Here is a 12739-nt window from a genome sequence, read left to right as displayed (position 1 = left end):
ACAACCACTTTGTTAGCGATCAAGTTTTAACAGATTTGACAACCGCACGTTGGCATGAATGCACTTATACAGTTAATCATTTCTATTATGCGTTTGCTCGATTGCATGCGTCTTCCCGGCACTTCGTTCCTTGTTTCTTTTTACCTTTCTTTCAAATTTCATCACCTCATCCCTCTCTTGTGCTCTTCTCTTTCTTTTATTTCTTTCTCTTTTTGTGTTCTCGCTCATTTCTTGCTTTCTCTTTCTTTGTTTTTTCTTCTTTTTTTCTTTTTCTTACGATTACGGTCGAATCCTATGGAGATTGCCTACGTATCGTGACCCCGCACGAATAAGACCAAGCATAGTTCGTGAAAATAAATTCAAAAATAAAGGGTGGAAATAAGAATTTTTTTGAAATTTTCAATTTTCATTACTAAAACAAACTATTACAAACTAAACACTTTTCGGAATGAAACTAACAGACGCAAATTAAAAGCAAACACAGACTCTAAGACTGCAGACATACTTGACCTGAAAAGATAACGGACATACGAAAGGCTGACTCAAAAATGGTAGAAAATTACAGACACGGACTATGCATACTCTAGTGCTTCAAACTTAGGTGTCCGCGGGGCGTCGTTCGGCCTCGCCGCGGGCCTAGGATCCAAATCCCTTTCAAGCTGCTCTAATTCATTCATGGTTCGCTTTACATAGATCATTACCGCTGAGACAAAAGTAGTGTAGGTCATGTCTTCAAAAATCCGGCATCTCCTGAAAATGGATGAGCAATGGCTCTAATCCTGTCTTTGGTTTGCTTCTTTTCTATAAGCAAGCGTCTTATCTGATCGTTGCACGTCTTTAAAGCTCGAGAGTCCTACAGGTGTTGATCTTGCAACTGCTGCACTTCTACCTCCATTTGGGCCAACAAGTCGTAACAGTGTCCACTTTCAATTCCAAAATCTCTAGCCTGCCTAACCGCTTTACCCTCAAGGGCAACCACTTTTCTCTTTAAATTGGCAACAATTTTCTCCTGGTCCTTTTTCAATTGATTCAAGTACTGGCGACGCTCCTCTGTTCTTGTATCCCACTGCGCTTTAAGCTCTGCCATGATATTCTCAGATTTTCCTAATTCATCCCGCCATTCCCTGACTTTGTTTTCCAGCTTTTTTATCAATTGCTCATCTGATCGGCTCCTTGGTTGCTTATCGACGGTTATCCTCAATTGCCTGATTTGGGACCTAAGCGCCTCATTTTCTCGAGCCAGTCTGTTCTTTTCACCTTGATCCGCGGCAACCTGTACACTTTTCTCGAATTTCAGACTCTCAACTTACTGCTTCAGTTTACCAATCTCAACTCGATAGCCTTCTTCCTTTGCTAACCAATCCCACTGCTCTTGGGACGACTTGGCGAAATCTTCGAGATGAGGTCTTTTAGCTGGTCTCCCACATGCCACGTCACCTCTGAACCAATCATGATACCCTGGGGCAACTTCCCCTTTGACCCTATCTGACACACAAGTGTTCGCCATCAAATGTTGACACTCACTCCAGATTTGGCGAACCTCTTCCTCGGGGAACCGACCGTCAGGACTAATTTCGACCACTTGGGTACTCAGATCTTCATCTCTCGATACTACTTGATACCTCCCGAGTTGCCTCAGAACCCGATATGGTGTATAGGGCTGGATGCTTTTGAGTCCCATCAACAAAAAATGTGGTCGGGTTGCTGGCATATATATGACTTCTTCGACAGGCAACCATCCAAGCACCCACTGTATCTGGCTGGCAGTGAGGTTCCGAAATAATGATGTCCAGGCCGTGACTCCTTCAGGTAGACTAGCCCCTTTGATTCTTGTGTAAAATTCTCCTATACAAGTTTTCTCAACCGAACCATAACTCAATAGCTGAGAGCGAGGGCACAAATGCTCAGTCATCCACATTTGTAACAACAATTTACATCCCTCAAAAAATTTGCCCCCAGCTTTGCACGCAGTGAGAGCCCGGAAGATGTCAGCCACAATCATATGTGCTAAAGTGCTTTTCCCCATGGTTTGCAAGGTACTGGCGACCCCTGCTACTTTCAAATCAATATTACCATCTTTCCTTGGGAATATTATGAGGCCCAAAAAGGCTATCATAAAAGCCACCCATCTGTGTTCCTCCCATTTTTGTCGGTTACTTCTACTGCATAGCTTAAAGTCTGGATTATTGAACCGCGCCCACGTGGCCATATCTATCATATATGAAGCGGAAACTGCAGAAACCCTTTGCAAAATCTGGATGATGAACTGTTCGGGGTATTTTCAAGGAATCCAAGAACCGGTGTATGGTAATGGCCCTAGGAGAAATCAAGTATTTGAACCTCAATAGAGCTTGATCACTTCCGATATACCCCGCTACTTCTTCCAATGTTGGGGTGAGCTCAAAGTCCGAGAAATGAAATACATTATGTGCTGAATCCCAATAAGCGACCAATGCCTTGATAATATCCCCCCTAAGCTGAATGTCTAATAAATCCGAAAGATCTTTCAAATATTTTTTCACTTCATCTTGCCCTTCTTTGCCTAAATCATTCCACCATAATTGCAGCTCAAAAGGGATTTTGGTCATTATTGAAAAAGGCTCATTTATCATCGTGCTCATCCTGCACATTTATTAAGGCGATTAAGCAAAACAGAAAAACTTTTATTCGACTCCAAAAAAACAATCTACATTGCCGACTCAAAATTACCCCTATATTTTCAAATGAAGAACTCAATTCTCAAACGCGGCCTTTCAGTATTTCGGGAACCAAGATTTTAAGGCTGCGAAAGTCAACCGGTCAAATCAAAAATTGACCAAGATGACCGTTTTTGCAAAGTCAGCCTTCCAGCGTCCCTTTTGGGGACATTCAACTATTTATGACAAGACGGCTCTACTTGACTTATTTACAACTCCTTACTTGTGTGTTTTTTTTAAAAGATAAAAGACTCGGTATTGCAACACGACCTTTCAACGCCTCGAGGACGAAAGCTTAAGGCTGTGAGGGTCGAAAAATGAAAGCATGACTAAAGGTGGCTATTTATGCAAGGTCAGCCTTCCGACGTTCCGTTTGGGAACATTTGATTATTTGACAAAACAGCATCACCCAACTTTGTTATGACGAAAATTAAAAATTTTGACACATTTTTTTTGTGGCTATTTTTGCAAAGGAAAGGTTGGACCCGATGAGGGTTGCCTATGTATCCCACACTCTGTGAGAATCAAACCGGCGTAGTTCAGGAGAATTAACTAACTATATTTTAAACACAAGGCCCCTTTTTTTCATTTTCCATGGCAAGACAAACTATTTTTCCTTTTCTATATTTTTTTTTTGAAATCCAGACGAAGTAACGACTCTTTTTTTCATTTTCAGTAAACAACCTATTTTTCCCAAACTAAAATAAAGACTCTTTTCTTTTTCTTTTCAACAAACAATTTTCCAAAAATAAAAGACTTTTTTTTTTATTTTCTTTTGCCTTTAGTAAAACAGACTGTTAAAATAAAGCGTTTTTCTTTTTCGTTTTCTCAAAATTTCGGCAGAGTTTCGACAGTGTCTGGGCATTGGGTTTTTCTATAATAATCAATTAATCCCCCTAACTGTTATTTCTCTCTTTTTCTCTTTTTTTTTTCAATTTTCCAACGTTCCCGAGATTCAGAAACCGGTCAACATGCAGGTTCGAAACAAATAAATCCACAACACAAGAGAATGCATCAGGATGGTCTTTTCATTTCAGGTTGCTAGTCCTAGACGGACCCAACCCCTATGTTGAGTCCCCTAAGTCAAATGCAACGTGATGCAAATAAGCGTTCCTACTAGGGATCCGGCATGAAGTCACGTTATTCTATGTTCAAAACCTGAGTTGGTGCTCTAGACTGTGTACCCGAGCGGACAACTCGAGTCGAGGAGGGGGCAACTTACCGGGAACCAAAAGGCCATCCGGCTTCGTAACTTGTCCGGCCTCTTTCTTATTTCAAGGTATGACACTAACAGAATAGGGAGTCTCAACCAGTAAGCACATCCCCGGAGGTGAAGAGAGAAGGGTGTCGGCACAGTTTATATACAGTTCAGATAATATCAAAGCGGTAACATTTAGCACATTCAGCACAAAACATGTAGGAAAATCAGATACAATCAAATACAACAATTTATCTAAGCTCGAATTCTGAACCCTGAACCAGAGATTCTGGGTTCGGTCCCCAGCAGAGTCGCCAAAGCTGTCACACCTCCTTTTTTACCTACACCTCGCAAGGGCGTAAAGGAGTTTTCCCATTTAAAGGACAATCGGAACGGGATTTAATTATTAATTATTCAGAGTCTCCACTTGAGAGATTAATGGTGTCCCAAGTCACCGATTGAACCCCGAACCGAGGAAAAATATGACTCTGTTAACAGTTCGCGAACCAGAAATCCGAGTAAGGAATTCTGTTAACCCGGGAGAAGGTGTTAGGCATTCCCAAGTTCCGTGGTTCTAGCACGGTCGCTTAACTGTTGTATTTGATTTTATCTAATTTTTATACACGTTCTAGCTTATGTGATTTTTAATTTTGAACCACTTTTATTATTATTATTATTATTATTATTATTATTATTATTATTATTATTATTATTATTATTATTATTATTATTATTATTATTATTATTATTTTTAATAAGAATTGCAACGTTGTGAAAAACGTGTCTCGGACCACTCGCAATCAATGCACCCGTAATTGTTAACACATTTCGACTTCGTCGAAATTTGTATTTGGTTCGCATTAATGCGCACCCGAGTTTAAGAAGGTAATTTAATTAAAACCGCGCCTAAAGATTCTGACGTAATATTATTTTGGGAAAAAACCGTGAAGTTCGCTAAACGGCCCTCCCAAATTCTAATCATTTTTAATAACCATTTATTGAGGGCCCGCAATTTATTTTATTCGGCGAGGCTTGTCTCATCGATTTTTGTTAAAAGGGCCAACCTAAAAAAATGACGACAATTTTCTACAACCAAAAAAACGTACAACCGGTCTAGGGACTCAAAGGGCCCAGCACAATTGGGAGGAAAGCTATTGTGAATGCAAGCGTTGGGCCTGAAGTGGCCCATAGCAATTGAGCTCGCAGAGGTCTGGGGATCGATCCCCTGGATTGACAAACCACCAATTGGACCCATCTCCTAATTAAACCCATATTACATCCCCTCATTGAACTAACATGCTTTTAGACCACAAATGACGAACTGCGGGCAACCATTTAACTAATCAATTATTGAGTTACCTTAAGCACTATCAAAGTGATAAATTAAGCCAAATGTAATCCTGAACTTGTCATATTTATTCAAATTATGTCACTAAGGTACTAGAACTCACAAACTAATCATTAACAAACACCTGTTGACATTAACAATTGCAATAGAGACATTGTTTAAAAATACTACTGTTTCGATGCCTCATTCTGTTTTCTGTAAACCACAATATACTATACTGACAGCATTTATTCTAAAACTAAAGTTAACCACCATGATGACTCAAGTTACAATACACCATGTCTATATGCCATATATCAATTATACAGTTATACAGCCTATTTAGAGGTCTCGCATATACAATTCAATTAAGACAACTGTGAGTATCAAACAAACATGGAAATATCTAAACTTAATCCTTTTTGTATTGCAATTCCAGGGCAACAATTGTATTGCATGTTCACATTACATCAAACAGACTGAGAGCGTGTACTTGAGATTTGAAAGGAAATAAAAGAAAAATGGATCAGAAGCTGCAATGCAACAGTGTAGCTCAGGAGCAAATTCAACAATCCAAACAGAGGAAACAACAACCCAGCAACCCAGAATCCAAAATTTGGACACAACACTGAAATTTAAACAGCCAGGACATCCCAAACTCGAAAATTCAACAAATGGAACCAAAACAGGCTCACTAAAACTCCAATATTCTTGAACCAACCAGAAATTGCTCTGACCACTCAAATCACCAGAAAAGGAACTGAAATTTGTAACTCAGCTACTAAAACCAGAAAATCAATTTCATAGTCGAATGAAACAGTACATGTGTTTGAAATTTTTTATCTATTTGCTTTCTGGTAGTTAAATTTCTAACTTCTACTTGGCATGTGGAACTATAAAGGAAAATTTCTGGAACAAAAACTAAACCAGCTATGAAATAGTCAACTTTTCTGAAAAGGACCCCTTCCTCAAGGCATTTGATGCCATTTTATAGGTGCTACCAAAAGGGTTAATCAGATTTTGGTTTTCTTTTTAGTCTCTCCCCTATTTTCAGTTTAGTCCCCCATTTCTTGACTTGTTTCCCAAGCTAATCTCCTAAGTTAGCTGAAATCTACACTAAAATACCCTTTTAGAAGGCCCTAGGATGCTTTTTTACCCCTAAAATACCTATACTACCCTTACCCCTATTTTGAAATTACTATCCCCAAAGAAACTGCCCTTTTCTATCCCTAAAATGCCCTTCTACTAGTTTGGAATTTATAGCCTAATGCTAACTGATCCCAACCCTTTTAACCCCAGCTAAAATTTAACTAAAGTTAACTAAAAACCAAAGATTTGCTCAGCTATAACCAACCGGGTTCAACTCTAAGGCAGAATATCAATAATACAACTTATCCTAATGCATATTCTAACAATCTGTTAACCAAACGAGAGCAATCGTCAACATTTAAACTAATCGTCTAAACCCAGAATCATTAAATAATCAGAAAAAGAAGAACAGGGCGATCAAAACAGTGTATCAACATGAGCTAACATTAATATTAACCAATTAAATTAATAACTATTATTATCTATGAACGACATTAAAATATGATCGATAAACAACCAATCCAACTAACCAAATAAGGGAATATGAGACTATATTAATAAAAAACGACTCAGAGAGTTGAAGAAAAACTTACCAACGGAGCTAAACCTCCGACTAATCACTGCTTGCTCAAATCTTTTCCAAATTTTTGACTCGTAACATCCCCAACCATGTATTCTCACAATAAACACATGGTTAAGGATGGTACGGTCCAAAATCAAAAGATTTTGTGTTAGGTTTTGACCGAAAATTTTCAGATTTGAAATCCGAGCTACTTCACTAGGATTTGAAGGAAAATAGTCATGGATTTGGGTTGAGGGAAGACTGGGGATTGTGGGGTATGATTTTGGACGGGTTTGGACCAACTTGCGACTTGGCCGGAAACTTCAATCGGAGATTCGACGAGCTCCGGCCATATTCGAGAGAAACCAATGGTGGGAATGGAAAGAGGAGAGTGAGGAGGACGAGGGGTGTAAATTTGGGGGTGATTAGCGTCGGCGCCGCCACCGGCGATCTAGGGTTTTCAGGGCGGCGCGGCTAGGGTTTGTGGGGGGTTGAGGAGGATGATGATGAGGGGGTGAGGGGGGGACCTTCGGACAGACTTATAGGACGCCTACCCCGCCTATGAGCCGTTGATCTTGCTAACCTCGACGGTTTGGATTAATCGATGCCAAACGGCGTCGTTTTGATCTTATCGAATTGGACCGGATGGGAAGAGGGTTCTGGGCCTGGGTCGGAAGCTGATTTGGGCTGCAGTTTGGGTTTAGATAAACCCAATTTGTTCTTGTTTATTTTCTTCTTTATCATTTTGTGTTTTTATTATATTATTTTTTTTTTGATTTTATACAATTGCAACAATTAAAATAAAGTCCTAATATATTTCAAAACTAAACTAATTAAATTCTAAAATTATTAAAAACCTATTTTACGCCAAATTTACGATTAAAATAATTAAAATGCGAAAGCAAGCTATTTTGTAATTTTCCATGTTTGGTTCTAAAACAAACTAACCCCTAATCGGTCCTAAAAATATAAAATTATATCCTAAATGTAAATGCATATTTTTTGTGTTTTATATGAATTAACATGCACAAATAAAATGCAACCATTAGCAGAAAATGATACCAAAATGCACCAAAAATTGTAAAAATAAGAAAAAATTATTTTGTTGGAATTTTGGGAATGATTCATATATAGGGCAAAAATCACGTGCTCACAATGCATATATAATAAACTTCAAAATCTATAAACTTTAAATCCTGAATTCACATGAGGGGTCTTCATGAGCTTCTAGTCTTGCTGCCCACAAGTGGCAATAACAATAACAACCCAATAAAATCTTACAAGTGTGGTCTTGGAAAGGTAGAATGTACGCAAATCTTACCCCTACCCCTGAAGGGGTAGAGAGGCTGTTTCCAAAAAATACTCGGCTCGAGAAGAAGAAACATAAACAATAGACAATAGACAACAGACCAGTGACAACAATAAAAGCTATAAAAATAGTAACAACATCGTAAGAAATAGAAAAATAGATGTAAAAGCAATAACAATAAACAACAATACTACCATAGAAAATAGTGAGGAAACTACTTAAACCACTAACAACCCACAACGAAACATCAACAGGCCAGGCTCGCCCCCGGAACAACAATGAAAAAAACGCTCGACTCGCTTTTGACCTACAACCCTAATGCTAGACCTCCACCCCCTTCTATCTAGAGTCATGTCCTCGAAAATCTGTAGTCGCACTATGTCCTGCCTGATCACCTCACCCCAATACTTCTTAGGCCGTCCTCTACCTTTCCTTGTACCTACCAATGCTAACCGCTTACACATTCTAACTAGGGCATCTATGTTTCTTCTCCGTACGTGCCCGAACCATCTAAGCCTCGTTTCCCAGATCTTGTCATCCATGGGAGCCACACCCATCTTCTCTCGAATATCTACATTCATAATCTTATCCATCCTAGTGTGCCCGCACATCCATATCAACATCCTTATTTCTACCACTTTCATCTTCTGAGTTTGAGACTTCTTGACTGGCCAACACTCAGCCCCATACAACATGACCGGTATAACCACCGCTCTATAAAACCTGCATTTGAGTTTTGATGGTACTTTTTTTGTCACATAGGACTTCAGATACTAACCTCTATTTCATCCACTCCACTCCAGATGCTGCCCACAAATGGCAAATTTTGCAATTTTCCAATATCAGTGTCCTACTTTCTTTTATCTAGCTATTTCCACACATGAGTTACTGTAACTACTTTATTACTTCTAGCGTCCTAATTTATGTAGTACAATTTTTCCTGAAAAATAGTTATTTTTATATTTATAAAGATTTATCTTTAGACTTCGTATTCTATCTCAACATATTTATATGTATATGAATATTTAGAACCCATTACTTAAATGGTCACTCAATTATCCAAAATTATTTATTAAAGTCATCTTTCTTTCATTCTATTCTCAGAAGGTCACTTACCTTCTAAATTATTAACTTTTGTCTTCTTTTTATTTTTTTAACTCTTTAATTTAAAAATAGTATTTAAGCATATATAATGTTGGAATAATAAATTATTAAGCATAGTTAAAAATATTAATTAGAACAATTTGTTATAATAATTTGGATATTAACAACAAAAACTCAAAAATTTATTTACCCAATTGAGAATGAAAGAAAATAAAATCTTATAATATATATTCCATGCATGTAATATAAAAATAATTATTTAAAATAAAGGTATTTTTATGATACGTGTTATATATTATTGAAAATTATGCTCAGTTATTTTATTATTTCGATATTATATATACTAGAAAATTAATTTTTCATTTTTTTATAAATAAAACTTATTTGTTCCATAGGTAAGTTTATAATGTAGATTAAAAAGAGAAAAAATATAATATTAAAAAGGTTAAAGAAAAGAGAGATAAAAGTTGATAATTTAGAGGGTAAAATAGATACTTGACAATCAAAAATTTGAGAAATCTGGTTGAGTGACTTTCTGAGTGCTGTATGCATAGTTAAGTGACTTTTCTGTTACAAACAATGTAAAGATGACTTTGCTAGATAATTTTGAATAATTAAGTGACCATGTAAGTAATGAATTCTGAGCTAGCGTTTGGCCATAGATTTCCAAATTTGTTTTGAAAATTCTAATTTGGGTGAAATTTGGTTTGAAGATAAAAATATGTTTAGATATCAGTTTTCAAAACATATTTTGGAAAAACATGAAACATAATTTATACCCACAAGTTTTAAAAACTGTCACAAATACCCAACAATACCATTATCAATAATATTTATTATAAATAAATTTGGTACAAAATTATTATTTTTATAATGAACTATATGATATACTATTATTACAAAATAATATACGGTGAGTTCTTTTATAAATATAAAAGTTTGAGGTAATTTTATTTAGAATTTGAAATTTTATCAAAATATAAGCAAAATCTATGAACAAATATGTGTTTGGCCGATGAAACCCAAATTTACCATATGTTTTAGACCGCACAAAAAAAAGTTTTTTCCTGTACTTTCCAATTAGTCAAACTATAACACATTAAAGTCAAACTATAACACGTGGAGGAGGAAGTAAGTTTAATGCGTGTAAAATTTAGGAGGAATATTTTATTTTAAAAGTATTTTTTTCGAAAAGTACTTTTGATGATGAGAAATAATTTATGTTTAACTAATTAGTTTGAAAATCACTTTTGAGTAACAATTAGTGTTTGATCAAGCTTTAAAAAATTATTTTTAAGTATATTTTTCTCAAAAATGTTTCAAAAAAGTACTTTTGGAGAGAAGTTACTTTTTTCTGTTTCTCCTCAAAAATACTTTTTTTCCTTCCGAAGCTTGGCTAAATACCTCAAATTGAGACCAAAAATGCTTTTGACAAAAAAAAAAAAAAAACTTTTCGCAAAAAATAAACTTGGCCAAAAACTTGGCCAAAGAGGCTATTACTAAGTTTTGAAAGGAATTATACTCTCCGTGTTGAACCTTTTTTTTTATTATTGAAAGGAATTATACTCTCGTCTTAAATTCCGTGCCAGTCAAAATTGGAACGGTGGAGTAAATATTTTCGGACTTGTACACCTTGTTTTTGAAATTATAGACACGTTCCAATTAAATAAAATATGGAAGCTCTTCAACAGAACAAATTATTAACTAGTTGATGACAACATCTCTCCATAAATAAACAAAGAATCCAGTAATAATCAACAACAAATAGTAGCAGTAAGAAAGAATCAACAGCGGCCACGACTACGGCCGCCCATAAAAGTCGTCGGCTCCGGCAATATATAACAAAAAGTATTTCACAGATCAGAGAATTAAAGCATCAAAGTAGCAGCAAAAATAGCTACAACAGCAGATCCAGCGACGGCAACTCTGTTCAAGGAAGCAGAGTTGGGAGATGAGGTAGGAGAACCGCTGGGAGAGGCACTGATGGATGGAGGAGCAGCACCACCGGAAGGAGATGATGCCGGAGTATCGACGGTTGGTGGAGCTGGAGGAGATGCCAATGGAGAAGAAGGAGTAGTAGGAGCATTTGCAGGAGCAGAGACAGGTGTTACTGCAGATGGAGGAGTCGCCACCGGAGGTGACGATGCTACCGGTGGTGGAGAACTCTTCGGAGAAGCTGCCGGAGATGCTCCTGGTGCCTGAGCAAATGCAGATCCAACCACCAAAGCCAACATTAGAGCAACGATTACCTTTGAGTATGCCATTCTAGCCTTTAGACGAGGAGATTTTTCGAGAAAGAGAAGTGGAATAAAGCGCAAAAGAGATAAAAGAGGAATATGACTGTTGTTGAGTACCGTTTGAGAAAAAGGAAAGGAGGAGAGTCTATTTATAGGAGGGAAAATGGAAATATGAGGAAAAATAAATTTTAATTTTTAGTTAGTCGGTTTAGAAGAAAATTAATTTGAAATAAGGACTCTGGACTGGACTAATAATTTGTTGACATCTAACGACAGAAGAAGAGAGGGGCGGTGTCCCAGCTGGTTACATTTTTCTTTCCGTGTGAAGAGATAAATTACATTAAAAAAAATTTGTTTGAATGTTTATTTACAGTAGTACTTTTTATTTTGAATACTTCTAACAAAAAATTCGAAGATCCTTTTTAAAAAAAAATACTTTTCCGAAAAATAATGGAAACAAGCTAAGGAATAACTGTTTTTTTTTTAACTTTCTTTCTGGCCATGTTAAAGACAGTTTGGATCATTTATTATAGAGAACATTATGGTTACCGTTATGATTGGCACGTTCTAGTCTTGCTAGCTGGGATTATAAAATTCGTATTTTTTTGTTGCGACAATTCGTTTCTGTGTTGGCCACCCAAAAAAAAAAAGAAGGGGGGGGGGGTGTTCAGGGTAGCTTGGGTTTCAAGGTTGGAAAATATATATTTTTACAAGTATTTTACAATAAATTATTAATTTATTATAATTAAATAATAAAACTGGATAATAATATGTATTAATTTATTCTAATTAAATAATAAAAAATATATAAAAACATATATCTTGTATTTATTAATTTGAATAAAATATGAGTGCGAGCAATTCTTTTGTTTGTGAACAATGATACAATACAAAGTAGAGTATATAAGACTGTCCAGAGATACTCTCTCTCAAATGATGACCTCCAACGGGAAACTACAGATCATGCATGGACTCATGTGCTGTATACATTAGTGTTGTTTATTGAACCTAAATTATTATGGTTACCTTTTTAAAAATGTAATTTAAGTTGTAGATTAGAAGTAGGGAAGAGGGTTGGTGATGCTAGATCTTGAGACTTTCTTGCGCTTGTGGGGTTATTATTCCAGCTAGCTTTTCCAAATTCATATGACATGTTAAGACTTTTCAATTATTGAACTCAATTAAAGAGCGAAAATGCATGCGTTGTAATATTGATT

At 36.4% G+C, this 12739-nt stretch overlaps 1 protein-coding gene across 1 annotated transcript; it reads right to left on the bottom strand.

Moving 5' to 3' along the window:
* Window positions 1–10947: 10947 nt before the first annotated feature.
* LOC104222276 (classical arabinogalactan protein 5-like) lies at window positions 10948–11639 on the bottom strand. Its single transcript, XM_009773489.2, has one exon. It carries the CDS (start codon window positions 11547–11549, stop codon window positions 11154–11156), a length of 396 nt encoding a protein of 131 aa, XP_009771791.1. The 5' UTR covers window positions 11550–11639; the 3' UTR covers window positions 10948–11153.
* Window positions 11640–12739: the final 1100 nt, after the last annotated feature.

This window comes from Nicotiana sylvestris, chromosome 10, assembly GCF_000393655.2.
Source record: "Nicotiana sylvestris chromosome 10, ASM39365v2, whole genome shotgun sequence".
Lineage (NCBI taxonomy): Eukaryota > Viridiplantae > Streptophyta > Magnoliopsida > Solanales > Solanaceae > Nicotiana > Nicotiana sylvestris.
The sequence above is the reverse complement of the archived record's forward strand: the minus strand, read 5'-3'. Positions and strand labels throughout refer to the sequence as shown.